This window comes from Empidonax traillii, unplaced genomic scaffold, assembly GCF_003031625.1.
Source record: "Empidonax traillii isolate 1590-97213 ecotype Southwest subspecies unplaced genomic scaffold, ASM303162v1 scaffold238:size1398292, whole genome shotgun sequence".
NCBI lineage: Eukaryota > Metazoa > Chordata > Aves > Passeriformes > Tyrannidae > Empidonax > Empidonax traillii.
The window spans coordinates 797,335-821,197 of record NW_020955431.1 but is presented as its reverse complement, the minus strand read 5'-3'; the positions used below and the strand labels follow the sequence as shown (position 1 = coordinate 821,197).

At 38.5% G+C, this 23,863-nt stretch overlaps 1 protein-coding gene across 1 annotated transcript in view; it reads left to right on the top strand.

Annotated features, from left to right (window-relative positions):
• Positions 1-23,298, top strand: part of TRIO (trio Rho guanine nucleotide exchange factor) — a 250,107-nt gene extending 226,809 nt beyond the window's left edge. Inside the window, 16 exon segments of the mRNA XM_027888455.1 lie at positions 959-1,048; positions 1,693-1,785; positions 2,380-2,430; positions 2,651-2,728; positions 3,591-3,782; positions 4,697-4,874; positions 5,710-6,479; positions 10,618-10,865; positions 11,642-11,780; positions 12,110-12,137; positions 13,004-13,166; positions 15,192-15,313; positions 17,728-17,806; positions 18,408-18,608; positions 19,041-19,179; positions 20,735-23,298. Of these exon segments, the coding sequence (XP_027744256.1) occupies positions 959-1,048; positions 1,693-1,785; positions 2,380-2,430; positions 2,651-2,728; positions 3,591-3,782; positions 4,697-4,874; positions 5,710-6,479; positions 10,618-10,865; positions 11,642-11,780; positions 12,110-12,137; positions 13,004-13,166; positions 15,192-15,313; positions 17,728-17,806; positions 18,408-18,608; positions 19,041-19,179; positions 20,735-21,277 (3,114 nt within the window). The 3' untranslated portion in view covers positions 21,278-23,298.
• The last annotated feature ends 565 nt before the right edge of the window (positions 23,299-23,863 follow it).

The following is a 23,863-nucleotide window of genomic DNA, read 5'->3' as shown; positions in this document are numbered from 1 at the left end:
TATCCTCTAGGAAAGCCCTGACTATTAGCTAGAACACAGCGATTCACTTCCTGCTCTTAATCTGTGTCCTGTATCCTTTTCAATCTCCATCTTATTTCTTCATTTTTTTTCCTTACCATTTGTCTTCACTGGTCAGCACTCTAGGCAGCAAAGCCTCTAATGGCAAACCAATCCTAGCAAAGTATAGGAAAGAGTTTGGAGTAGGTGACACACATAGTATGTCTGTCTGTGCTTCTTAACCAGAAAGATCAGTAATCAAGAATGAATCTTGAAGGCTTAACTTATTCTCTCTCTCTTTTTCTTTGTTGTTTTGTTGTTAAAAGCACATTCATAGAAAGCATCAGAGTTAAAAGATACTAGTACTCCTATTTCCAGGCTTCATCACCTACATCCCCACTCAAACTCCAGCAGGACAGGCAGTGCTAACTAAATAGAGGACTTGAGAGGTTTCTCCTAATTATTCTGTACATCTAAATAGGAGGAGGTCATTATTCTAATAAATTTGAATACTAATCCGATTATTAAAATAAAACTAAAAAAATATTAAATTTCAGAGGCTACATGCATTACAGAATCACAGAACAGTGAAGTTGGAAGGGACCACTGTGGTGTCATCTGGTCCAACCTCCCACTGCTCTTGCTAAAGGAAAAAGATAACCATTTTCATACTTAACTGTATTGTGGGACTTGCTGAGCTATCATCTCTGAACACCTGTTGTTCAGGAGGATTTGTAACTGTGGGAATTTTTTTCACTTGTGTTGCCTTTTTAAAATCATAATGATATTCTCAAATAAATCTGTTTTCAGATCTGTAATTTCTACATATGTAACTGCTTTTCCTCAAAGTTTTTTTAAGTTCATACTTTTGAACAGCTGTACTTCTTAAAATAATATTCCATTTCAATCTGGCATATTTTTCTTGATAATGATGTACCATTCTGTATCTTTGTTCCTCCAGGAGAGAAGGTTGCACATGTACATAGTTTACTGCCAAAACAAACCAAAGTCTGAGCACATTGTCTCAGAATACATTGATACATTTTTTGAGGTAAGTTTCTGAGAGAAGATGTGCCAGGTGAAGGGTGTGTGCAAATCATAAGCATTATCAGATCTGTTGATCAATCCAAAAACCAACCAACCAAATAGATGCAGCAGATATTATTGGTACTGTTGTAAATTATAATTTCTTGCCATTTCTGTTCTGATTTCTCAAATCTGATACAGACTCTCAGAAAGGAAAACCAAAGTTTAGGTATAAGATATCAATTAATCATTAGAGTCTTGTCCTTACTAGCCCTAGACCAGGCAGTTACCAGTGCATGTTATATGAAATGGCAGTTTTGGATGAGCAGAGATCACTGTTGAAAATAGGTTATATACAACCTGGGACTGAGAAATTACATTTCACTATGCAGTCTTGTTAAAAAAAAAAAGAGATGAAAGATGCTTGCTGATCGGAATACTTTGAAAACAAGGGTGATACAGATAAGGGGAAGGATTCCACCTTTTGCTAACTGAACATTAGATTCTGCTGTGACTTTTACCAATTTCTGGTATGGTTGCCATTATATCCTACCGAAATATCCTTTTATATGTATATATCTCTCTCCGTATACTGATATGAATACTGTGTTTTTAACTCAAAGTTCTTTATTACTGAACAAACAAAAACGTTTGTTTTACAACTCTCAGGATCTAAAGCAACGCCTGGGCCACAGACTTCAGCTCACGGACTTGCTAATAAAACCTGTGCAGAGAATTATGAAATACCAGCTGTTACTAAAGGTAAAGTGATGTAGAGATGAATGCGATGTGTTAACAGATATGTTACAGATCTATTAATAGATACGTTTTCTTTTTTTAATTATTGCTGATATTTTTCCACCCTTCTCCCAAGCAGAAGCCAGATTTGTAAGCAATGCCATATGATTATTTTATGAGAATATTCAGATCTAAGTATTGCAGTAAGTGGCTTGGGCAGAAATTTGCCGCTTCTTTTAAGAGACAAAATGTTTAGTCATGGAAATATTTAGAATTTTTACCAGTGTCATGTGAACGGGAGAAAGAACTCTCAACTGTTTTCAGATGTAAAATGATGTGAGTTGTTGGGACTGATCCCAGCCTCTCTCTCCATCTACATCTGCAACCATTTTAATATCACGTAAGTGTTTACTGAAGAGCAACTCTGTGTAACACATTTCTTGTATAAGCTAAATCCAAATGGTGACTAAATCTTAAACCAAGAAAAATAAAATTTTTCTATGTGTTTTCTGCAGTTTGTCATATTCTGACAAAGGATAGTAAATTCAGATTTTCTAAAATTCCTCTTTGCTGATTAATTAGAAAAGAAATATTACTTGGTTTTTTTTTCTTTTTCAGGACTTCCTCAAATATTCTAAAAAAGCTAATCTTGACACAACAGAACTAGAGGTACTTGAAACATTTTCTCTTAGTGACTTGATTTCTCTTAACTCTGAACTTCTCTTGTTTTGGCAGACTCACTTTCCTTTTCTGATCTTCTTGAGAATGTGATTTTAAGTGTTTACTTATTGTATTTCTATTCTAAAGCAACCATATCAAATTAAACAAAATGTTATGCTGCTAACTCGTTTGGAAAATAAAGCTTTGCCTTTTTATTTGTCTTGAACAGAAAGCTGTAGAGGTCATGTGTATAGTACCAAAACGGTGTAATGACATGATGAATGTTGGCCGCCTGCAAGGATTTGATGTAAGTTGGCTGGAGTTTTGCTTAGAGATTTTGTCAGGTTTTTTAAAAATTAATGTTTTGGGGAGAAATGAAGTAGAGTGCTACTGCATTATATGGTTAGCTGGTGCAAAAAGCAGTGAATGAAAACTCAAGTCTTAGCCCTCCAAGGACTTTTCCCTGGGAAACTTTACCTGGTGTGTCAGTCACACCAGGTAAGTCTTTCTGCAACATCTAGAAAGTGCAGGTGTTACTGCAGTTCCCTAGTTGACTAAAGGCTTGCAAAATAGTGAAGTAATCAGGTATCAGCAGGTGAGCAGCCCTGACTTCAGTAGAGTAGACAAAGGAGGAGTCACTAAGCGACCTCAGTAATGTACGTGAGGCAACCGTAATCCTTCTCCTCGTTTTGCTTTGTCTGGAAGAGCTGGAAATTGGCTGTTGAAGCAGTATGCATCATTCCAGACCACAGTCACAAGTTATACCTGCAAAGCCCTTTATGATCTGTGATGCAGGTATGAACTTGAATTCTTCCCCTATTCAGCACTCTGGAAGGCACTGGAGGAATATATAAGTAAATGCTGGAGTTACTGAGAATATAGAAATGAAAGACTTAGTGTTACAAGCCTCAAAGTGGAGTATGAATTGAAAAGAGTGGGAGTGGATTTTTTGGGGGTTTGGTTGGTTTTTTTATCTTCATGATGTTTGTTTTTTGAGAAATGGCACAAGAATGTCTTGTGTATAGGAGGAGCAATGACTATGTAATGATCAGTAACAGAAGTCAGGAAATGTAGAAAGCTACTTGGCATGAGACTCTGCTCAAAAAGATTGATTGGGGAAAGAAATGAAGAATTGCACTAAATGTGTTTCTGCTTCTCTCTGTATTTAGGGTAAAATTGTAGCCCAGGGTAAACTCCTGCTCCAGGACACATTCTTGGTTACAGACCAGGATGCGGGACTTCTGCCACGCTGCAAGGAGAGACGGGTCTTCCTGTTTGAGCAGATTGTCATTTTCAGTGAGCTGCTAGATAAAAAGAAAGGTTTCTCCATGCCCGGATTCTTGTTTAAAAACAGTATCAAGGTAACTGATGTGTGTGAGTCTTTGTGTCCCCTGCACAAACTCTGCTAAGGTAACAGTTTCTCATTCTGTGGGGAGTCACTAGTGACATCTAGATGTGCAATCATAGAGCACAGTGAGGTGTCAGTTATTTCCTGAAATTACTTCCTACGAAGTCTGTTCTCATTCTGATGATAAATGGAAAGCTTTGGATCTGATGCTACCTACATGAAGCATATGAAAAGAAGTGTTCTTGCACAAAGCTGGACAAGCGTTCACAAAGAATTTAGTTGTAAGCTCTATGCTATGTGCACAACACATTGCAAAGTAATTGCAAATAGATTTAATAACTTTTTATTTATTCTTTCTGATATTCAAATATGTAGATAATATTTGTAAGCAGTGCAACCTTCTTAGATGTGTCAGCTCTCCCTCAAACAAAAAGTGTTTTCCCCCACTTCAAGCTTTCCCTGGAAAAACACTCGATAACATTAGAGCCCAGCAGCCCTCCTCATGAAGAGTTTTGGGTGGACCCTCCTTCCCCTAATTCACCTTGGTGCTCTGCCTACCGGCTGAGCCTTCTGTTTATAGTGCTGGCTGAACAGCCTGGTCCAAGGAATTGCTGTATCCACAACTGAAGCCTTTGTTGTGGCCAGTGGTAGAGCTCCCTGGCAGGATTAGCATTTCAACTAACATGAAAGTGAGGATGATGGAGAACATTGGAGCATGCTGACCAGCTGGACACTGTTCCGGCAAGTGTGTCAGTAAACTGTACACTAATCCTTAGTTTACTGTAATCCTTCATTTCATACTATTACTTTACTGAAGGAAAGAATGGTTATCATTTGAAGATCTGACTCTAAGCTCCTAAGTAAGAAATTTTTAGAGGTAGGTTTCTCATAAAATGCACAAATAAATTATCTTTTTTTTTCATGAAGGTGAGTTGCCTTTCCCTGGAGGAAAATGTGGACAGCGATCCATGTAAATTTGCACTAACATCAAGGACAGGCGATGTCACGGAAACCTTTATTTTGCATTCTGCCAGTCCAGGAGTCCGCCAGTTATGGATCCATGAAATTAACCAAATTTTGGAAAACCAGCGCAACTTTTTAAATGGTAAATTATTTCCTTTCACTGAAAGTTCATAATTGAATGACTTGATTCTTTCCTCTGTTGTTTCTTGGATTGGAAATGTTTTGTAAGTTTTGTAAGTTTTCTTTTTCCTGAGCTAATAGAGAACAGTTGGGGGATATGTGCCGCATTTCTGCTTCAGAACAGATGCCAGCATTTATTATAAGAGTGGTAGTCTGAATTTACATGGTGTTCTCTTGGTGAAATTTTCCAAATGTTTTGTGGGAGTGAATCAAGATTGTCACCATCCGTTGAAGTGGAGAGCTTGTGTACCCCTTTTAAGCAAAGCAAACCTTTAAAGGCTAAACCCAAGTGGAATTTTAAGCATCTATTCAGAATATGTTTTGCTTGTGTTATTTTGGTGGTCATTGTTGTCACATCTTATTGGGGCAACATTCAGATTCTGCAGGAGAAAAGTAGAAGGTGGTAGTGACTGTTGTGACACTAGAGGGTTCTTGCTGCGTTTTCATATCTATCAGTTGTTGCCCCAATATAGATTTTTTTAAAAGAGTTATAGTGAAGAGAATTTGGAGTCACACCTGTTTTTTCCAAGCTTGGCTGCTGACCAACAATGTGATCCTAGAGGAAAACTTTTCTTCCTAGTTTCAGATTCTTGATCTTTAATATAGGCAAATGTAGCAGGTCATGAAGGTGAGCTGTAGAAAAGTGAGTTGAGGTCTATGGCATGACCACCATTGCTAAGGAAATTTATTTGAACAGCACTTCCCTTTTTGCCAGTAAACATGTCTGTTTTAAACTGTTCCTCTTGCTTTTCCTGCCCTCTCTCCCCCTGATCTCCTCCCTCCCGCCCCCATTGCAGCCTTGACGTCCCCGATCGAGTACCAGAGGAACCACAGCAGTGGTGGAGGCGGCAGCGGGAGCAGCAGTGGTAACAGCAGCGGCCCCAGCAGCTGTAGTGGCATCCCCAGCTCCAGCCGTAGCCGGCCATCCCGGATCCCCCAGCCTGTCAGACACCATTCCCCAGTCCTGGTCTCCTCTGCAGCCTCGGCCCAAGCAGAGGCAGACAAGATGTCAGGTATGTCCATTCACAATCACTCCCTGCCACACTACAACACCTCCTTAGAAATTGGCCTGAGCCAGCCAGACAGGCACCCTCCCAGTGCAGAGCCGGATGGTCCTCAGAGAGAAGCTGAACAGATTCCCAAGATGAAAGTTATTGAAAGTCCCAGGAAGACAGCAGGAAACATTTCTGGCTCAGCTGATGGAGCCCAGAAAGACTCACGTGGAAGCTCAGAGGACAGTCGAACAAGAAACAGCATAGGATCACTGACGCTTGGGAAGCCAAGGCCAGGAGCCATCTCACCAATGAACTCTCCTCTCTCCACGACTTTCCCTTCTCCTTTTGGCAAGGAAACCTTTCCACCCAGCAGCCCCCTGCAGAAGGGCTCCTTTTGGAGCTCCATCCCAGCATCCCCTGCCAGCCGCCCTGGCTCCTTCACTTTCCCTGGGGACAATGACTCCCTCCAGCGGCAGGTCCACCGCCACTCTTCACACAGCAAGGACACAGACCGCATGAGCACATGCTCCTCGACCAGCGAGCAGTCAGTTCACTCCACCCAGAGTAATGGGGTAAGAGCGGAGCACCTCTGTCCTGCGAGCTCTTCTAAAACCTTCCCATGCTCCCTTTCTGTGCGTTGCCATCATTCTCCATACTAACTTCTGGCTCTCGAGTGCTGTACTGCTCTGAAATAATCAACTGTTCAAATATCTTCTGCACATTAAAAAAAACAAGAGTGTCTACCTCTCTGTGTATGTATACATACGAACATAGCTATGTATACAGACACAAAAGCGACTGCTAACGTTAGATGCAACTTCTGCCTCTGCTGAAAACATAGGTCACTAAGCTGATAACTACTAACTCGCTGTCCTTGCTTTTCTCGTCTCTAATTTGAAGGCACATAATTAACATGCTGAAGCGTGGCGGCCAGAGCACCTTGGGGTATGCGTTGCGCCAGCACACTTAAACCTGACTTCAAGATTTTGGCAGATTGCCTTGGGGCTTTTTTCCCTTTCACGCACAAATTCGCCACCATTGTTCTGTTGAGTTTTGACTTCGTGGAGACGTCTTCAGTCCCTGGGCCGCTTGATTTTTAATTTTTTATTAATTTATTTCCCTCCCCTCCTTTCAGCTTTAGTTGTTGTACAAAATTCTCTTTTTAAATCTGTGTTTGATCAAGGAAGCTTTCTCCAATCCACTCAAAATAGACCAACAAAACCTAGCTAAAGTAATCTTCCTTCTGCTACAATCAAAACAAATACCCGCTCCACTTGTCTTTTCTCCTTTGTAAGAAGAACTGGTTTAGGGTATCTGGAGATTCAGCCTCTTAGAATGCACTTGGTGTGTTTGTGTGGAAATCTGGGTTATCAACAGAATCTACGTTACCTGTAATAACGTCCACCAGGAAAGCAACACAGCAATCACAGGGGCATGTGCACATAAAAGCAAAAATGTGGAGGCTCTTGCCATGGATGTGGTAGGCAGGTTATGGTGCCTTTCTTTTTAAATTTGCATTTGATTTTTCTCTCACTAAGTGTTGTGTTCATGAATGTTTGTTTTTCCACTCTCTCACAAATAGTATGCAATACCAATTTTGCAAATCACCTAATTTGCTGGACCTTTTTTAAATGCATGCTTATCTTTATAGAACTGTTTAACATACAATGCTTTCTTGACTTCTTAGTTCTTATACTTACTTTTATAATAGCTTCAGAAGAAAAGAATTATGCTTTGCATGTTTTGTATTTTTATCCCAATCTTCCTTCACCCTTTTTTTTTTTTTGTTTAGCTCTGTCTTGTGTTTATTTTTCATCTAGCAAAATATGATGTGATATAATGTAATATAATATCTGGGGTAATTTGAGTATTTTGCACTTAGTGCATAGTGTGTGAATCAAGATGGTGGTACTTTTTATATGCAGAGAAGACTTGCATAATATTAATTCAGGTTGTTCCATTAAAAAAAGAGAGAGGGAAAGATGGGCTGGCACTGAGTTTGCAAAACATTTGGATTTTGATACTATCTCAGCAAAGACAACATTGGTTGGTTTTATCTCACTGTTAGAGGTAATCATGGAATGCATACTTCCGCTTCACAACTGTCTTTTAGTTTGGTAATTGAGATGGACCATAAGTCCTCATTTATAACCTCATTTATAGACCTATGAGCAAGATTTCACACCACACTGAACAAGGTAGAGAAAATAGGTTGTGAAGGTTTATTTTGATTTAACCACTTGTGTGTGTATATTTACATGTGCATATGGTTATGGTTGATTACTTACTGAAAGTTACTTCTAAGAAGAAGAAAATGGAGTAGGTTTTGCTAATTGAGGAATATGGGAGGAATTTTTTGTATTTTATTTGTAGCTCCTCCTCTAATCCCATAGTTGAGGTCAGTGATGACCAGCAGAACTTGAAGCAGAAAAACATTAACTGTGCAAGAATAATGACTTCATTGCAAGGCAGAAGAGAAGGCTACCTTTCTGTGGTGAGAATGAATGCTGGTATAAACACATTCTCAAGAACATTTGTCATTTAATAGTTACCAGACACTTGTTTATTTAACAGATTTAACTGTCCTTGTTGAAAACAAGAAATATTTAGAGTTTAATGTGATCCTTCAAGACTTAAATGTTGAAAAGGAATACTATGTAGCTGAAAGGCCATTGTTTCAGTTACACAAAATCTGCTGCATGCTAAGAAGCAGTTATGACCAGGAATAGTGTGTGGGGCAAGGTTTGATGCTTAGGTTGAGATTGCATCTTCTCTTTGTCTCTCCCTGTAAATGTAACAGGAGGAGTTAACAAAAGCAGCTTTTTTGAATAGAGTTGTTTTTCATCTAGGTAAAAGAATATAGAAAGTTATAATTTAATTTAAATAATGACTGAAAATTAAATTATTTTGTTTGGTTTGGCTATGCCCAGTTTGCCTGAATTGTGGAAAGGGCTTGCAAATACAAAAGGGCATGCAGGCAGTCCTCTAAACTAGAAAAAACAAACTCTCCTGCTGGAAATGCAGCATCTGAAATTAATGTAAATATACTTTAGTATAATCCATGATAAGATCTTTCTCTCTGAAGTAGCATTTGCTTCATCATCCTAATAAGGCCAAAAAAAGGAAGACTTGAATCACTCAGTTGAATGTAACAATCCAGCTAGAATAAAATGTACAGTCACTGGAAACCCAAGCCTCAGTGTGCTGAATGTGCTATGAATGAGTAATCTGAAGCTGTTCCTTTCCAAATGTCTTGGTTTCTCAGCCAGAGTACTCATAGGGAAGCGCAGGCACAGAGAGGTGGAGTGACTTGTTCAAGACCATTAGCAGATGGGAAGAGAATGTTGTGTTAAGGCTTCCAGTGTACCACTCTGTCCACTGACACCTGCTGCATCTCCTCAACACTGAGGGGAGGAATATTTGACAGTTTAGAGAAAAAAGATTACACTGTTTAAATCTTGTGTGCCAAGCTTTCTACTAGCACATACATGGTGCTAACATGTGGTTATGCTATATAAGCAACAGGAGTCTCCCGCTATATCTGAGCACTAATTTCCTTCTTCAGCTCAGCTACTACTGAGCAATAGTGAGCCCTCACCGCTAGTGAGTGACCTGAAACAATTTGAAATAAGAACAGAGACGAAAGACAGGCACACACATACATACACACCTCATGCCACATCGTTAATTGACCATCCAGTTTGTTTTTAATTTGTTTCAAGAAGGAAATAACTTATCGAGGGAGTGGATTGTGTAATCTTGTAACAGATTTCACACTTCCATTTTTTAAACCTCATACACTGAATACATGCAAGTTGACAAAATAAGTCTTACTTTTAAAAAATAATAATTTCTAGTGAATTTATAGTCAGGACAAGGATTTTTGTTTTGAAAGTAGTATGATTACAACTGATCCACCATAATTAGCTTTCTACAAATACTTAGTGAGGATTGTACACAGTAGTTGAAAGTGTATGATGAACAGCCTACACCACTCAGCTATCATAATCACTAATCAGTCAGAAGTGATTCTGATAGTATAGTTGGCCTGTTTCAACCAAGAAATTAATAATTTCTTATTTCAGTAATTTACCTCATCCTTTGCATTTTAAGGAATAAACCTGATCATACAGATTCAACCAGAAATAAGCCATGTGGTTTTGAGACACACTGTCAAAAGCCTGTTTTGTTCTTTTGTACCTTGTCATGTTTTGTGTGCAGAAGGCTGGTGTCTGAGATCTGACAAATAGTTAGGAAAGAGTATATGTATTTTTTGTTGTAGGAATTTCCAGTGTTTATGAGCTAATGATTATGATTTTGAAACTGTAATTTTAAGACCATGAAAAACTGTCTTACATGCTTCTAAGTTTTGTTGCCTGATGAAGATGCGAGGTTCAGTGTCTAGGCTTGAAAAGAAGATGAGATCTATGTATAAACTGATTCTTAGTTAATGGAAATAATCTTAAGTAATGGGAATCAATTTATGCAGCAGTGGTATGTGAAGATATTCAAAGATCAAACTAATGCACAAGAAAATTAGACACAGGCAGCTTTAAAAGAAAAATTGTTGCTCTTTTCTTTGACTACAGTTTAAACTTTGTGGGTTATACAGGTAATGTATCAGGCCAAGAACAGTTAGTCTTCTTCATGAACTTTAAACTTGATTCTCTTTTTTTCCCCTTTCTCTCTGCTTCTGACTGACACTTGCAGAGTGAAAGTAGCAGCAGTAGCAATATCTCCACCATGCTGGTGACACACGATTACACGGCAGTGAAGGAGGATGAGATAAATGTCTACCAAGGAGAGGTCGTGCAGATTCTAGCCAGCAACCAACAGAACATGTTTTTGGTGTTCAGAGCCGCCACTGATCAGTGCCCCGCAGCTGAGGGCTGGATTCCCGGCTATGTCTTGGGGCATACCAGTGCAGTCATCATTGACAACCCTGATGGAACCATCAAGTGAGTGCCTGGGTGTGTGTAGAAGGGGAGGAGAAAGAAAATCTTCCAATTTAGGCAAGGCTTTGAACCTTTTAAACCAAAAGTTGATGTGATCATTGAGAAATAAATGAACAACAAACAGAATGAGTACTTAAGAGGTCCCTTAGCAAACTTCAAAATACAAGCTAGTAAGAAAGATCCCAGAAGCACATATTCATTATTAAAAACTTCAGTAACCCAGTCGTATGGGAAAGGAATGCCTGATCTAAGAGCATTAAATGGTTTGTTTAATAGAATGAGTTACCAGTCTAGACATCATTGTCTAGGAAAACAGGGAGGGGATGTTTGTTCAAGTGAAACAAGATTTCAGAGTTCCTAGATCTCCACTTTAGGCCACAAAGGAAATGAAAATGACTGGTTGTGCTCAGAAGACCTCTCTCAAATCTGCAATGGAAGAAATTATGTCAAAGTTCTTGGTATTGAAATTTTATATAAAGCTCCTGTAGGCTGTATTTGGTACCAACCATTGCTCAGCTTGATTGACAGTTTGTATTTTCACATAGCAAGTTTACCATTTGAGCAGTGATTTCAAGAAATACTGAAATACAGACTACATGACTAGCTTGCTTACAGTTTTAGCCAAGGATGTCATCTCTTACGTAATACTTAATGTATTTCATTTCACTATACTGTAATACATATAAGTAACATTTCGACATACTTGTCCAGTAACATTTGAAAATAGTATAGCACATAACATGAGAAAAATTGATCAAAGTTTCATGTTCTGTGTTCAGGAAGTCAACGTCTTGGCACACAGCACTCCGATTAAGGAAGAAATCTGAGAAAAAAGATAAAGACGGCAAAAGGGAAGGCAAGCTAGAAAACGGTTACCGCAAATCCCGAGAAGGACTTGCCAACAAGGTTTCTGTGAAGGTAAGTGTTACACACATGTGGTAGTTGCTGAAAGTTGTTGGGTTGGGATTTCTTTAAAAGTAACTTCTGTCAGAATTCCACAGGAAAGAATCAAAGACAACAGTGGTTTTAATGGACCTTTCTGAAAACAGGAAGGTATAATCTTTGAACCTGCAAGCATGATACAACAAAAGGATAACTGCAGAAAAGGAAAAGAGTAATGCAGAAATAATTGAATAACGTTCAGATGTTTCATGGATTTTGAACCTATCACTGTGCTTGGTTTTGTACCATTCTTTAAGTTATTATACAGTTATCAGGACATTAATTCTTAAATTTCTTCTTTTCAGCTTCTCAACCCCAATTACATTTATGATGGTAAGTTACTTTAATTTTTTAAAAGTCGCAGCCAATATAATTTGATTAAAACATTATTTGCTTGATATGAGTTATGTTGGGAACTGAGGGCATTGTATCAGAATGTACACAGGCACTTTTTGGATAAGGTAGAATGAAATAACATCATATTTATTTTTTAAGATGCAAGGAACTTTTTTTCCCCCCCCACAAATCCAAAACAACATAAAACACAAGAACCATAGTATGTGTTCTGTGTGGAGACTGTATGGAAGTTGGGCCTTGCTTAATTTGCAAAGTAAAAAGGCCAGGAGTTGGAACTGCTTTATTTTTAACCTTGCAGCCTAGGGAACGTTCAGGACCTCTCGAGTGCAGAGGCTAATCAGGACAAAGATAGTGGCCCCTTGGGGTTAGGGCCAAACTGAGTTTTTGCCTTAATACACAGAACCAAACTTTCTGAGTTTCACCTGTGGAAAAGGGAAACCACTACAGTGCTTCAGTGGATTAAGTGTTTTGTGTTCCCTTTTGCAAACTTAGCTGGATATAAAGATAGCCTAGCTGGGCACATCCTTAAATACTGTCCTGTAGAGTTTCCTCAGCTTGCCATAAACAGGGTTATTAGGTTCACCATGGTAGGTTTCACGGTTATCTGTGGCATAGCAGCAGCATTGTGTCCAAGTTCACGTAGAGGAAAGTGTAGTAGCTCTGCAGAGCCTCAGCAAGTGGCCTAACCATGGATCTGCTCCAATGGTAGGGGGATAGATACATCTTGGAAATGTAAAGTACCCTACTATTTTGTCTAATAGAAAAGAAGGAGCACAAGGAATAGAAATTAAATTAATGAATTTACTTCAGTTGACCTAATGCCATTAATTTTCTTTTTCCAGTTCCCCCAGAGTTTATAATTCCATTGAGTGAGGTAACATGTGAGACAGGAGAGACCATCGTGCTTAAGTGTAAAGTCTGTGGTCGCCCCAAGGCTTCAATTACTTGGAAAGGTCCTGATCATAACACACTGAGCAATGACGGTCATCACAGCATTTCGTACAGGTACAGTAATTTGTGCCATGTTCAACAGGAACTGCTGGAACAGTTGTATTTTCTGTCTGTTCTGGTGCAGGGCAGCTTTGGCTCTGAGGCATGAAAATAGGATTGCCCTCAGACAGAGAGGGGGATTTCACAGCTGAGATTTTCCTGAAATGTTGTGTAACTTCTGTGTAGGACTGGGGTGCCAAAATATCATATTCACTTGATTTTTAAAAACAAAAGAAAATTAATCTGTTATTTCTGATTAACTACTGCTGCAACTGTTGTTCTGTCACGCTGACCTGGTGCTTGAAACAGAACAGTATGTTGTGACATGCCAGATGCTGTGACAGTGACAGATCCTGCCAGTCCTTCATTTCCTTTATTAGCTTTCGGATCACACTACAGTAATTTGCAAAGAAAAGCCTCTGTTTCCTACTGAGGTGGCAGTGTCACTCTTTATTGTTGAAGCATGGATATTAACATTTTTGCCTGGGTTTAGCTTTGCTGTGATAGAACTTTACAGAATAACTGGTAACTCAAACACCTGATTAATAAGAGAAACTGTTATTTTGGAATGGGAAATTTTTTTAAATGTTAAATTTTTTTTTCTGAAAAAGCATTCTTTTACTCTTTTATATACAGGAAATGTTGTTTATTGAGTAACTTCAGTGTGAAGAAATATCTTATGTATGAATTATGCTCTTAATTCAGAATCAAGAGCTCTTGTATGAAAACTGGATGGCATATTATAGTGTTTTTCTTTACTTCCTGCTGCTCCTACTTTTTGTTTGGGTTTTTTGTTTGGTTGTGTTTTTTTAACAGAGTGTCAGAGTTAGTGTGATGGCTTTGCTACTGCATCCAGGGCTGTTGTGAGATGAGTAAGAGTTAGATTTGCTAGGTTTAATTCAGTGTTACTCATTCCTCTTACAGAACTATATCCAGTAAATCACGTTGTCTGTGGCTGGCAGATTTTTAGAAATAGTTATGACACGTTCTTTGAACTGGGGAAGGTGGTCATCTTCCTATGTTCCTAAAACGTACCTTCTTTTTTTCTCCTGAAACTGTGTGGCGAAGACCATGGCAAATAGTTTTTAGTTCAGTCAGTAAAATGGCTGGTAGTAACTAAGATGAATCCAAAGGAAAGCAATAAGAATGATAGAAAATCTTGAAAATATGCATTATTGTGGAAAAAAATAACACAATGTTAGAGTTGGTTTGAGCCTAGTAAAGTGTAGGTAGGACTTGCCAATTGTTGTGGTTTTGCCACGACACCAAGTACTCGTAAGAGACTGTTGCAAATTAAATGACCTGCTGTTCATGTCAGATAGTCAAAAGAGTACTAGAAATAATTTACACAGAGTAAGATTTAAGTAGACATTTAAAGACATCAAATAAAAAGTGTGATTGAAAAGTGAGAAAGATTAGGGAAGAGTCTGCAGAATCTTTGTGATGTGGTCTTACATAGCTTATTGCTGTTGCTGACCTGGAGCTCAGGGAAAACTTAAGTCCTTTTTAGTTACCTCCCATCCTCATTCTCCCAGACTCTGAGGTCTCCAAAGTTGTGAAGTGTTGAAGAGGAAGCTCCCTCTTACAAGGAGTGAATGCTCTGAAAGTACAAATGACAGATCAGCTGATATTTGCTGGGAGTTACGGATGGAAACAAACCTTTCAGAAAGAACGATGATAGACATTTGTCTTGATACAGCTTCTCATAACTTCAAGAAGGTAGAGGAAGCAGGAAGAAACAAGGAAAGCACTTGAGTTTTCAAACACAACGGAGCCTGGGGCATGCTGAGACAGAATGTCAATGAGGATGTTTTTCTAATAATCTGTAGGACATTCCAAGATACTTGATGAACACAAAGTGCTCACATTCTGAAAGACACTTTTGATATGGCAGGGACAGGGTTAGTAATGTTTGTCAAGAGAGAGATACGGGCTGGAGACTAAGAAGTATAAACAATATCAATCTAACTTTGTCTAGTTTTCATATCCTAAGGTCTGCAAAATTAATGTAAAGTTAACAGATGCCGTTGCATTTCCCAGTGACTTAGGAGAGGCTTCGCTGAAAATCATTGGCGTCACTGCAGAAGACGATGGTATCTACACGTGTATAGCTGCAAACGATATGGGTTCAGTTTCATCTTCCGCCAGTCTACGAGTTTTAGGTAGGCCTGTCTCTTTGCTTTTTTTAAAAAATGTAGTTACATTCAAAGTGTCTGGTACCCACAGAACAGTAAAAAGAAAAAACTCAGCTCTTGGGCATCCCTTTGTTAAAGCAGTATCATAACAAGCCTTTTTACCTGTGATATATTGTTTGTTTTAGCAGAAATAGAGGAAGTTTTAGAATGTAACTGATTAGAGGTTCATACATAAATTATGTACTATCACATATGCATTTACTTGGCCAATATTAGTTCAAACGCACTGATAAAATCATATTTTATCATCAGCATTCTTAGTTTAGTCTCAATGAATGTTACTGTGCTGACTTATAATTTCTGAAGTGTACAGATGAGAAAAGAGTAGCATTACTCTGTCTTTTTAATTATCCTTTACTGGAATTGTACAGCCACAATGTTTAGGAAAATATATAATGAGTTCCTGTCTTTGCATCATTGATCTACATTTAAGTTGCATGATTTCAGTACCTGAAGCGAGGCAACCTGATTGTTTGTGAGGAAACAAAAAGGAGACCTGCAAAGATGAAAAATGCCTCTGTTTTGGAGGCAGACAGCAAAGGGGAAAAAAAGATTTTAATTTTATGTGTTTGATGACATAATGATAAGCTTTGGTGCATGTTTGTATGTTTAGTTATTCTTAAGTGTTCAAGATTCTCCATTTTATAGAAACAGGTAAAACAGAGACAGAAGGATAGAAGGCTTTCTTACATGCAGGTCATAATAATTGATACTAACTGGGTCCTTTAATCCATGGAGAGGCCCATATATTTATCCATTGGTGAGAATTAATTCATAGATTTTAGCTGCAATGGCTCTGTCTCAAATTGACTCATACAAAAGAAAACAAGAGATGAAGTGCTGCCCTCTGTCTTTGTACATCTGTCCAAGCTAATATGGGGACTTCCAGTTGTCCTGTACCTCTCCTGAACAGTCTTTATTGCCTTTTTTTCCAAGAATTTTGCCGTTTTTGTAGATTGTTAAACTAGACTGTGAAAGCTGTGTCCCTTCCAAATCTCATCTGAAATTTTGGGGGGGTTATATCCAGTGCTGCCATGCTGCCTATTGGTAACCACAGTAAGTGCCTTACTGCCAATATTGAGGTGGTGATTATTCCAGGCACTTCCTGCCCACTGACCAAGACAGACAGTAGTTAAGCCCTAGGATGAATGTGCTGCAATATATAAAGGAGTCAGAAAATTGTCATCTTTAGACTAACGTTTCATGAAAAATGGTGTTACTTTTTAAGGTAGCTGTTACACTGCCAGGTCACTGTTTTTTTTCCACTGGCAGGTGTATTGTTGATTATGAGATATAGTGTAAAATGCCTTTTCTTTTTACAGTTTCTCTCACTTTGCCAAGGCTACTCATTCCTATACAGATAGTTACCACTGTACCTGAAGTAGTTCCACTATAGAATTTGTTCTGCTGCATTGGCCAGACCGCTTTGCTGTGTAATCCAGTTTGTCTTGCTGCCACCCTATGTCGTCATACAGGGATTAACAGGATGGGGTGATTCCTCTCATAGTATCTCAGCGAAGGAAACTTTCTAGTTAGGAGAGTAAAAAGCTCCTGATGGATAAGAATCACTGTGAAACTGTGTGCTTGAAGGACATCAGTTCAGAAGCCTAAAACTGATTTGACAAGAATCAAGAGTCGCGGAAGTCTTGTAGACTAAACTACTGTCTTTCAGACACAGTCTTTGGTCTTACTGACCTTATCCAAAAGCACTTACAAAGTGTTTACTTTTCCATCAAAACTAAACCAGAATTTGGTATGTCATAGTTACTCTGCAGCTAGACTCCAAAGGACAGGCAGCTGTATTTTGCTAGTCCTTCTCAGCTCTACCACTACTTTTATGAAGAAGTTCTGGCCCCAGTTTTTCTGGGACCATTCTTCCCTTCATTTCCCCCACCAATAAATGCAAAATGAAAACTCTGAAGTCTGGATCACTAAGTAAGGTTTCAACTTCAAATTTTGGAAATATTTTTTAGTCCTTCAGACTTGAACTGACTTTCCATTTGATTATATTCAGCTCTTGTGCAAAGAATAAAGAATACTCTTCTGTTGCTGTAGCAGTCATTGAAAACTATCAGTGAAGTAGTTGATTACAGAAATAATTTTCTTTCTGAGCTCCAGGAGGATGGATAATATGAGGCCTTTTTTTGAGGCCTTATGAATTGTTTTTTAATATGGACAGAGCTTCAAAAGAAAGATGATAGAGCCCAGTCTGACTGAGGCAAATTCTTCCTAAAATCTATTCCCTAACAGGATAAGAAATCCAAATATTTCTCCTTCTGCAAACATTTGAAATAACATATTTCAATGTTATAATGACAACAATTTAGTTTAAAATCTGAGTATAATAAATCTTGGATATACTGTTCTTTTTTTTTCCCTAGGTCCTGGAACTGATGGGATCATGGTAATCTGGAAAGACAACTTTGATTCCCACTACAATGAAGTGGCTGAGCTTGGCAGGTGAGTTCTGTATCTCTGTGTCAAAATACTGTCTTGTCTTTCAAAAATTAAATTCTCCTTGAAAAATACTTGTTGTATGAGCCTAAAAGGCCAGAATTGCATTGGATTAAATAGAAATGAGGAAGCAAAAGTTTTACCAGCACTAGATGGCACTGCATAAACAGAATGTAGTTAGGCTAAAGTGGTGTCATAGATTAGGAGATTTTATTTTTTTTTTTTAAATGTGCTATACAGTGACTGACACTGCTTCTCCAGTGAAGCTCTCTTAAACTTTTTTATTTAGGTTATGAAAAAAGTCTGAAAATGGGCAAAATTAGTCACATAGAAAACACAGTTGTCCAATTTAGTGGTAACCTTTGAAACTGGATATTACTCTGACTTGAGTTCTGTGCAGTTGTGATAAAACAGATCTTTGTCAGGTTTATACAGACACAATTTGTAGTAGATGCATGCACTGAAAACTCTTATGTTCAGGAATTGCTCTGTAAGGGTAGCTTATTAGAGATCTAAAGTTAGATTCTCTTGCAGTATATCTTTCAAGTGAAAGTATGTCCTCATGGCATCTCTTGGCTAATTCTGTCCTTTCAACATTGTATTCCAGGGGCAGATTTTCTGTCGTTAAGAAGTGTGACCAGAAGGGAACCAAGCGAGCAGTAGCCACTAAGTTTGTGAATAAGAAGCTGATGAAGCGAGACCAGGTTACCCATGAACTTGGAGTCATGCAGAATCTCCAGCATCCCCAGCTCATTGGCCTTATCGATACCTTTGAGACCTCCACCAACTACATACTAGTATTAGAAATGTGTGTGGACTCTTAATGTTATCTGTAAAATCTTCTGAGTTTCTGGGGCATTTATAGTGGTTTATGAATAAGGAGCTCTAAGATTTCATGGAAGTTTGAAAGCACATAAGTAAAATATTGCAGTTGTCTAACGCTGTTACTAAAACATTTAGTTTATTACTCAGAAGGAAACAAGTTGAGATATTAAATTGATATGTGGATGATTATCTTAGTCTGAAGGTCCAGCTGTTATTTTGTATCAAGTGGCTGCACAAGTAAATTAGAAATGTTGTGATCTGGTAGCTTGATATGAAATCTCCTCTTCATACCATAGTCCTTTGTCTTCTAGCTGCTGCAGGCTACAGTTGTTCCTGTAGTCTATAGCCTGTTAGGTTTTTCTTTCAGTTCTCATATATGGATTTATCCAGAATATAACCCTTGTAATTCCAACAGGGCTGACCAGGGTCGCCTTCTAGACTACATCGTGCGATGGGGAAACCTCACAGAAGGGAAGATCAGACTCTACCTGGGAGAGATTCTGGAAGCTGTGCAGTATCTTCATAACTGCAGAATAGCACATTTGGACCTAAAGGTGAGATGTGAATGGGATTCCTGGCAGTGTGCATCATTCCAGGCATAAAAATCTCCCTCTTCTAGGAAACTCACAGCTGGGAACATAGAACTGTGAATTGCTTTGAGACTGTATGAATGATACGGCTGGGGCTCCATCCCCAAATTTTTTAGATCACTCTTAGCCAGCAAAGCAGAAACTTCCAGTTCCCTGTGCTCTCTCCTTATGGCTTGCTGGCCCTGTGTGGTGCTTTCTGCTGGAAATAATTGCTGACAGGGACAGTTTTGTTTGATTTCTATTTATTTATTCATTTATTTATTTACTTTCTGATAACTTGGCAGGAGCAATCTGTTTCTTTCTCGAGAAGCATGGAGTTTGTTGCGAAAGAGACTACTTTTCCTCTCTTGCTGCAAATATGTTTCTCATCTTTGCACTTTGAGGGCTGTGATACCTATGTGAATGGTACCTGTTTTGCTTTTGTTCTATGCTTTGAACTTTACTTGAGCCACAAGGATTTGATGCATTTTAGTAGGAGAAGCTATATGACAAGTTCTTAATTTGAATATTAATTTAAAACTTACTCTTTACACTTTTCTTCATTTTTATATGAATAATAAGGAATTTTAGTATTGACAAGTCATCTTTGTAGGCAGAGTCTCTTTAGACAAATGGGGTCATGGTGAGAAAAAGCAAGAAGAGCCTGAATCTTCCCTCCGTGTAGTTCTGTTTTCCAAGCAGAACCAGTTTGGGGCCTTTATACCATGGAGACCCAAAATTTAAATTTTTTCTAGTGATATTCAGAGTTCACCAGTACTTTTTCTGGTCTCACGGTACATCCCGATAAACTAATTAAAAACTAGTTGTGCATAAGTCACTCTTACTTTGCAGAGATTACTGCTACAGCCACAGTAGCTTCAGAAATAAAACTGTAGAAATAATTCCACTCCAAATTCAGCTCACCAGTAGTGGGGCAGTTCTCTTGAAGTCATGTACATCCAGCAGGATCTGCTGCTGCCATAGTCTCCTAACAGTGCTTGTCTTCCATCTGTACAGCTGCATTCCGTTAAAGAATCGCCAAGTAAAACTGAATTCTGTTGAAAGCATCATGCAAATTCCAAAGTTTTCCAGTCTTGAAATGCAAGGGTTTTGTTGTCTCTGTCATAAAACAAGTAGATCAGTTGCTTTATTCACCCTCTGTTTGTAATTGCTGCTCTTAAAGCTTAAGTTCCCAAACACAGGTTCCCGTGAAAATTTGCAAAGCTGCTGTCATGAGCAGCTGCAGTATAACCTGGCAGAACTATACTTCCTGCAAAAACTATAGTGCCAGCAGCTAAAGCACACTGATTGCATGGTATAGTAGGCAAGAACCTGCCTGTTAGTTGGTTTGGGGGAAGCCTTGGTAAGACTGCCTCAGAGCTTTGCAGAGCAGGCCTTCAGCAGTAATCCCTGTGGCATGCAGTTCTTTGCTGTGTTGTAGAGCTGACCACACTGGTTAGGAAGCTGTTATGTTGGAGCATTAAATGTGTGTTAGACCAACTTGAAAAAAGACATTTTAACTTTTGCTTTTGTTTTCTAGCCTGAAAATATTTTGGTGGACCAGAGTTCCACTAAACCAACAATAAAACTGGCTGATTTTGGAGACGCAGTCCAGCTCAATACCACATATTATATCCACCAGTTACTTGGAAACCCAGAGTTTGCAGCTCCTGAAATTATTCTTGGAAATCCTGTTTCCCTCACTTCAGATGTTTGGAGCATTGGAGTGCTCACGTATGTCCTTCTTAGTGGCGTCTCTCCTTTCCTGGATGAAAGTGTAGAGGAAACTTGCCTGAACATTTGCCGCTTAGACTTTAGTTTCCCAGATGACTACTTCAAAGGAGTTAGCCAGAAGGCCAAAGATTTTGTATGCTTCCTACTTCAGGATGACCCAGATAAGCGTCCCTCGGCTGCACTGGCCCTCCAGGAGCAATGGCTGCAGCTAGGGAATAGCAAAAGTGCTGACAGCATTGATATATCCAGACTGACTTCATTCATTGAGCGGCGAAAACACCAGAATGATGTTCGACCCATCCGTAGCATTAAAAACTTCTTACAGAGCAGGCTCTTGCCAAGAGTTTGACCTTGCTTGAAGTTCTCTCTCATTCTCTTTCACCTGCCAATCAATCAGACCGGAGATGGACTCCTTCTGCCAATCAATCAGACTGGAGATAGACTCCTTCTGCCAATCAGCTGTTGACTTGAATTTTGAGGAAAGCAAACCCCAAGCCAACCAGCTGCTAGCGAATGTTCGTGTGCAAATGCATTCCACAGAGACCCGCGCAGGGCGGCGTGGGGGACTGGTGATGCAGACTTCACGGGGGTGGAGGACAATAGCACTGTACTCTGCAAAAAGCAGTCACAAGTGATACAGTAACAGTATTTTATTCAGGTTTCTGCAAAAAAAAAAAATAGTTTTTTTAATAAACAAGAGTTGAATTTTGCAAGTGAACTTAGCTACCGTTTTCAAGATTTATTCAAGGAAGAAATGCCTATGTTCAAAGCACTGGTGTTAAACAAAAAATCAAATCATGCCTGGAGAAGACTCACCAAAATGGCTGCCCGTTGGTACGGCCTTCATTTATAACATCTGATTTTCACTTGGTCTTAGAGCTTTCCAGTTGCCTCGGCTGTATGTATCTCACGTAGCAGTGCACTGAGATCAGACTCTGCTTTTAAGTGCATCCAACCTCAAAGTTTTTGCATACAAATAGAAGGAAATGTTTTGCTCTGATAAAATGTAGGCCTTACTTGTATATAGACTGTTACCTGCCTTCGATCTGTAATTTTTTTTTTTCCCCTCCTCTTATCCATTTTTTCCCCCCCTCCTTCCTAAATGGTGGTATACCACTGTGCGGGTCTTCAGTTTGGGTCAGTACTCACTGTCCCCCTAGAAAAGGACTTTGGGTTGGTGCCCAGCTTGCTGACCCAATTGTCAAGCAGTATACAGCAGGATGTAATACTGTAAATGCACTCATTTGGGATTTTGTTTTCTTTCATATCATGTGCAATGTTGTGGCTTTAACATTTTATGCAACTATTTATGAGGACCTCTGTTGTAACTGTAATAAATATATAGAAAAAGCACATACTTAGTACGGCGAGCTTTATGGTTTTGTTTGTGTGATTGGGGGTTCTGGGTGGGCAGGGGAGGGTGTGTTGTACCACACTGTCATTATTAGTTTAAGATGAGGCTTAGCATAGAATTTAGTCAAGACTAGTAAGTTTTAAGGATTGTTTGGAAAAAAAAAAAAAAAAAAAACAAACTGAGAGAGAGATTCGTACCCCAAATGTCAAACTGATTAAGAAGTAGGGTGACACTTTTTAAAATGTATTATTATATTTAAAATGCCAAAGTCTGACTTTCCCCAAATCAGTCTCAATACTTACTACTTTTTAGAATTTTCAAATCTGTGTTTACTTCTTTCTGTGAAATGAACAAATTAATTTTGTGCTCTTTGGTGAAGATTACATTCAGAAAGTAGTGGTCAGATGAGGAGAATTGGATACGTAATGTAATTGTCTTAGTAACTGTTTTAAAGGTTGAAGTAATATTAACGTGAGATATTTAAAAAGACAGAGATGGTTTTCTGTGCATCACTGAGTTCATATGGGTGTGTTGTCACCTATGTTTGTGTGAAATGCCATGTTTAAGGAAACCACGCCGACATCCCACAATAGTTAGATATATGGGTCTTAAGCCATAACTAGCTTGGGTTAGTTTTGAGCTTTGTGGCTTCCCCTGTATCCTATTTATTCTTTTTTGTTTGTTTTTTTGGTTTTTTTTGTAAAGTTGTACAGAAACTTTTTAAAAGAAAACAACTGACTTCAAAACTGGATGTGTATTCGTACCAACCTCATATCATTATGTTTGTGTATTATTTTCCTTTATTGTTTTAGTTAAATTTTTTGCTTTATTTTGCATGTATATTTCTTTGTACAGTTACATGTTTACACAGTATGACATGATGTAAATATTTTATTTTGCCATCAGTTACTTTGAAAAAAATTAAACATATTTGACATAATTGTCTGATCTCTTGCTTTAAGGAGTTTGACAGTTTAGGTTTGGCTATATTTTAATTGGGCTCTGTATTTTAAAAGGAAAAAGTATGTTATTTTATTGCCATGAAATTTATTTTAAATTGCAATAATGTATCTTCCCTTCATGCCTTACCAAATAATATTTGCCTTTGCTCTAAGTGCTGAGTGCTTTGTAGTGTCATGAATTCTTTTATATAAAACATGCGTAACTGTCTAACTGTGGAAATTCATTATAGTCTTTATTAGCTAATAAATTTTGACCAGCAAAGTTTTCTACCAGATGTTCCAGTTTAAAGACCAAAGGATCATATTTCAGTTTAATATTAAGCTGGGGAACAGATTTCCCACATCTTTTAGGCATTCCAGATTCATTATGAAGAAAAGTTACTTTCAGCCATAAAGATTTGGGATTTGCAACTAAACTCGTGAAGCAGAAAAGTTTTTCTTTGTGTATATTTATCTCCCTCCCTTTTCTGCTATCAGTAACCATTTGTAACTCAAAATTAAGTGAATGGTCAGGGAACAATACAGAGTGTTTATGCTTGTTGCTGCATTTTGTACATGATTATTTGTTTTGCTCTATTACCTGTCAATTGATGAAACAGTCCCTTTGTTCCACAAAATT